The 5,534-nt window shown below is 39.6% G+C and overlaps 1 protein-coding gene across 2 annotated transcripts in view; it reads right to left on the bottom strand.

Annotated features, from left to right (window-relative positions):
• Positions 1–1,224: 1,224 nt before the first annotated feature.
• Positions 1,225–5,534, bottom strand: part of TMEM100 (transmembrane protein 100) — a 5,651-nt gene continuing 1,341 nt past the window's right edge. Inside the window, exons 2-3 of one of the 2 annotated variants that reach the window (XM_021707235.1) lie at positions 3,924–4,034; positions 1,225–2,470 (exon numbers count right to left, since the gene is read on the bottom strand). In XM_021707235.1, coding sequence (XP_021562910.1) covers positions 2,002–2,406 — 405 coding nt within the window. In that variant the 5' untranslated portion in view covers positions 2,407–2,470; positions 3,924–4,034 and the 3' untranslated portion in view covers positions 1,225–2,001. Of the gene's footprint in view, positions 2,471–3,917; positions 4,040–5,534 lie in introns of those variants that run through there. The other variant, XM_008074467.2, reaches the window with a different exon arrangement.

Below are 5,534 nucleotides of genomic sequence, written 5' to 3'. Positions count from 1 at the left end.
ACTCAGCATTACATGGGGGTAAATAAAAAGATATCACATACTTCTAAGGTGCTGTGGAAGGAGGATAAAATGTTTATACCACCAACGTGGTAGATAATAAGAGGTGGCATCAGAGAATAAATAATGACCCATGAAAGAGCAATTACTTTCAGATAAAAGGGAGGGCTTCTAAGAAGTGGCATTTGAGCTGAAGCACCAGTGAGAAGCAGGATTGGGGGAGATAGAGAAGGAGGAAAAGATGGCATTATGAGGGAGGGAAAACACAAATTTAAACAGACATGGAAACAGGAAAATCAGAGCCTGACACAGAAATGGATGAACAGCCTAGTCTGCCAAAGTCATAAGGAGGTTTTAGAAGTTGGAAGGAGAATGAAGGCTGGACACATCTGTTTGGGTCAGCCTGGAGAACCTTACACCTTGCCTGATAAATCTCTTCATAAAGCAATGTGAGCCTTTGAATATCTTGGAGCAGAAAAAGGGGACGTCAAAACACAGGCTCACTTGTGCTGAAATGAGTGCAGTCCTGTTCACTAGCATTTGGTTGGGAGGAATGTTGATCTACAGGTGCCACTGTCTGACCTCCAAAGTCATTAGGATGTTTCCAATTACCTAAACTACCTGAGCACCAGGAAGCAGTCAGTGCCAGAAGGCTCCTGCCAATTTTAATTAAATCCCTGATTAGAATGCCTTTCAATGAATGTGCTATACTAGACTTGTTCTGTTTTGTTTCTTTCAAGTTTTAAGAATGGCTTCATGCCTGATTATCTTTCTGATCTAATTTAATGTGGTTTAAACTACATGAACAAGGAGTATTTCTGACTGGAGCTATGGGATAGAGTCCTAGCTGTGAACTCTTATGTCCACAGAAGAATTCAAGCAGCAACCTCGTTAGAACTGATCAAGCAGCCTGAGAATCTACATTATGCCTGGTATATAGTTGGTGCTCAGAAACACTTGTTAACAAATAATTAACAACTAATAAAAATGTAAGAGAAATTTAATGGCACAGGCATAGAAGTCGTATAGAATGTAGTAAACATAATTAATACTATTCTTCAGAAATAATGAACAATGATATGATAAAAATAAAAATCCTTCAGTTCAAAGTTAAGAGTCGACGTGCCCATTTGAGAGAAATGCAATTGAGAACTTGCAAATGAGACAAGCAAAGATGGGCAATTTGGAATTGTAATTAACATAGCTACAACAGAAGCAACCATTTAAGAAGTTACAGCAGCAATGAGTATTTATTATTTTGAATGAAATGTGCATTTAACTTTTATATAAAAATCATCAAAAGTGTTATATTAGATTATCTTACTATTAATTTAACACCCAACATCATCTGCTAACTACCTTTTAGTTGTTGTTTTTTTTACTTCTGACAGATAATCAGCTAAAACTGTTAAAACATAAAAATATTAGTTTATTCTTTGAGATAAAGTACCACCAGTGATGAATTACTGAAAGTGAAAAGTAAAAACAGATGCCAGAGAATCAACTTACTGACAAAAATTATCACAGAATTTCATAGAAGTATGAAGTCCAAGGCAATTTAGACATCTGGTAGAACGTTTTTATAAGACTTCTTAAAAGTGTGAATTCTTTCTTTTGGAGGCAGGTGCCTGGTATGCCAGGTCTATCTTGTTATTTTCTCATCTTTTCTTGGCTACTTTCCAGGATGAACCAAATGTCGTCTAATGTTGTACACCTCCCAGTAACCCCAAATTGTTTAAGGTAAAGAGAAAAATTTAATGTAAAGCCCCAAATTGTTTAATATAAAGAGAAAGTGGATTTTTTCAGTCTTAGTCATAGCCCTTAGAGTTAAGTTTGTCACTAAAGAAAGACACGAGGAGAAGCCCCTCTACTCCCACCCACCCCCATTCTTCCACGCTCCAACTCCAAGGTCATTCTCTCTTACAATGGTTTGGGGTGAATTGGCTGACAAAGTTGGAGCGGGTGTGTCATGGGGCCATATGGCCCATTTGGTCCCACTCAGTCTTAAGCAAACAAGCTTCTTTGATTGGCCACGAGAGCTGTCTGACTCTCCCGTCTCTTGGCTTTCTTGCTCCTTTGTCTCACCTTCCAGCACAAGGCGCTGGAGGCTAACAATAAAAGTCCAGATGACAGAACAACCAGGCCAAAGATGGAGATGATGGAGCCGTGGGAATTGAAACTGTAAGCCACGGCGGTGACCACGATCCCGGCGATGAAGACAACCACCGCGAAGGGGATAATGCAGCGGTAGCAGGAGAGCTCAGCACCCCCTGTGGCCGCCATCAGCTGAATCTCACTGACCAGGGGGACTGTGGTGACCACAACTTCGCTCTTGGGGCCCTTCTCCATTGTCACTGGCACGGGAGCCTTTGGGGCTCCCAGGATCTCCTTGATGGGCTCTTCGGTCATTTTTACAACGTGCTTCCTAGCTGGGTACACAGACTAGATCTGGAGTGTCTCACGGAGGTGGATACTGTGGAGAACACAGGAGATGTTAGCTAAATGTATCAATGAATCCTGCAAGCAGAAAGAAGGCTTCCAGGAGGCACAGATGCAAGTAAAAAATCACTGTTGCTTTTTATTCCTTATTGGTTGCATTCTCTTTATATTGGGCAAAAAAGCAAGATGAAGCAGAGGAAATTTAAAGAAAGGGAAGACATTAAAAGGTGGGAAGCATTTCACTGTGTTTAATGCACTCCAGTGGTCTACAAATATTTTACAAGTTTTTCTGCTTTGTCTGTTGCTTCTCTAAACACAGAAAAGCCTGGATCCTAATCCAAAGACGGCCTCATTCAAGAGGAGAACATGTGATAAACAGTATTTCGCAGTTAGTTCCAAAACTCATAGCAACTTAGATTCCGCCAATCTTGCCGGGCATAACAGGCATTCTTCCCAAATGTCACCCATTCACTGCCCACGAAATCAATGTCAAGGCAAGCAGCCAGCAATAAATGATGTTCTTCTCCATCAACTGACAGCCAACAAGTCTCTAATGTGTTACTATTAAACACAATGCAACCTGTGCTCTGGGACCTGTTTATTGCCCCACTGTGGGAGGTCAGTTCAACCAAAAATTCAGGGACAATGAGGTAAGGAGTTGTGATCTGAAATGTGACAATATGCTCCAATCCATTTGAAAAGAGAAAAATTTTTAAAAATCAGCAACTTCATAGGATATAATTTTATGCTTTCTCACATTAAAAATAAAATCAATGATTAGAGTAATTGGCTGATGGTTCACAAATTTTCTATTAAACTTAACAAGGAATGTTGATATTACATATATTATGACATGGGTAAATAAGCATGCTAGGTGGTCAGTAAAATCTTTACAAACGCATTCTTCATGCCCCTGTATATAAAACTTGCTGCAATGCCCCTTTCGAGATGTTTTGAATCTGGAAATTTCAGGACAAAACTTGAGACTTCCAATCAAAAGCATCTGGTTGAAATGCTGCCTGTGAGAAATCAGTGAAAACTCTTGTCTGACGTGTTAAATCACTGTCTTCCATTCTCGAGAAGCTGTCTATTTTCTAAACTGTTACTAAACAATGGAGTAGTTATAGTTTCCAAAATAGTTTGAAGAAAGATCCTTGAGACTATTTTGATGAGATTGATGCATCGAATATGTCAAGCATCTACTGAAAACAGATTCAATCCCAAATCAAACCTCACTGGCTCTTCCCTGCCCCAGGAGGTCAAGATATCACTCTCTGAGCAATGAAACGAAATATTAGAGCTGTCTACTCACATGTCATTTTAAATCACCAAACAAATTAATCACTGCTGTCCAGTGATACCCTAAATACTGGTGAGGCCAGTTAAAGATACCTGAGATTATCTCTGGAAAAAAAAGATCTTCACCCCATAGGTGAGATTGAGCTATCCTGAAAAGAAAGATTTGCCCCCAAACTACTCACACGCACCTCAGAGAGAGGCAGTCCATTGCCAGGGAAACCACTTCACTTGGAAAGGAAGAAACAGCAACATTAGAGCTTCTTCGCTGAACTTCTGGGAAAGAGCCTGAAACAGCACGGCTGTCAGTAAATGACAGGTCTGGTCAGGGATCTCTTCTGGGGAAAAGAAAAGATGCAAAAACACTTCACTATACAGTTTGCTTTGGGATCCCGGAGCTCTTGTTTCTTTCAGGCTACCTCTGTTCCTAAATGACGCTTGTCTTTTCCTCCCTCTCTCTTTTTATTCCCTCCCCCTCCGGTATGCCCCTCCCTATCTTTTTTTTTTTTTTTTTTTTAAACTTTGTTCTTTTCCTTGCCAGCAGATTCTGAGTTTTGGCTTCCCCCAAATCCACTCAGTGACATGATAAGTCAGAATCATTTCTACAGTCCCCAGAGACAGAAGCCAGCTTTTACTTTTATTTCTCTTGCAGTATTTACTAAGCAGACTGCTTTGTGAATCTGAATGACTCATTTTTTCCCCAGCCAACCTCCAGATCTTCCTCCCATCCATCAGGCAATTTTATAAGAAAATCCCAGAGTCAGCGTTGCAGACCCAGCTGAGGGGATAGAGACGAGGGGACAGACACTCTAGGGCGGCAGGAACAGCTGTGAAGTCACCAGGCAGCTGAATTCAGCCTCTAAGCCAGCATTAAAAAAAAAAAGTCCATTTTCCTAGATTTTCCTAGTATTCTTTCTTCTTATGTTGTGTGGAGGTCATCCGAAGCTTAAAACCCCACTTGTTTGATGTTAATTTATTTAGGAATGAAGGTGGGAGGTCCAAATATTTGTGGTTAAGGCAGAACTCCAGTCATCTAGCTTTAAACATGATTGCTTACTGCTTTTGCTAGGAGTATCTTTGGCAATGCTAAACTAATCCCCATCATCATTGTCATTGCTGTCATCTATAGAGCACCTACTATGAACACAATATTAAGAAAAGTCACATATTAACATTAATTTGCACTAGTTTATAAATGAAGAAACAGCTCAGAGAGGTTAAGTAATCTGACAAAAGTCACACAGTAAGACAGAAATCTTTGGTTTGAACCTAGATTTATTGGATACGTAAGTCACCTGGGGAGCTTGTTAAATGTAGAAACTGACTCAGTAGGTCTGTGACAAGCTCCTCCATGTGAAAGCTCTTGTTCTTCAGCCCATTTTAAGGAACAAGGTATTTTTAATATTCAAATATATTTAACTTGACATATCATACTCTCAAACAATAAAGTTAAAAGTCTATTTTCCACTTCCGTAAATGGCCTTATAGGTTTATGCTTTCTTATAGGCCAGCTATTTGAAATTTCAAAGTACTTGAAATACATACAGCCCTAGATTATCTTTTTGAGGAAAAAATGAAGACCATACTGGGAGACTATTATCAACTCATCCTTTGCTTTTGTAGTTAAAAGTTATCCATCCTCCATTTTCTAATCTGTGTCAGAAACTCCTTTTAATTAATACAGTGAGTCACAAATTCAAATTAAATCTAGGAAGGGGTTTATTTTCCTTCTTTCTCTGGGATGGTTAGATTTTTTCTAACTGCTGGCAAAGGGACTGGATGTTCTCAAACATCTTGCCTCT

The sequence above is a fragment of the Carlito syrichta genome, unplaced genomic scaffold (assembly GCF_000164805.1).
Source record: "Carlito syrichta isolate Samal-C Ts95f unplaced genomic scaffold, Tarsius_syrichta-2.0.1 Scaffold316465, whole genome shotgun sequence".
In the NCBI taxonomy this organism is placed as follows: Eukaryota; Metazoa; Chordata; class Mammalia; order Primates; family Tarsiidae; genus Carlito; species Carlito syrichta.
This window is presented reverse-complemented; position numbering and strand designations above follow the sequence as displayed.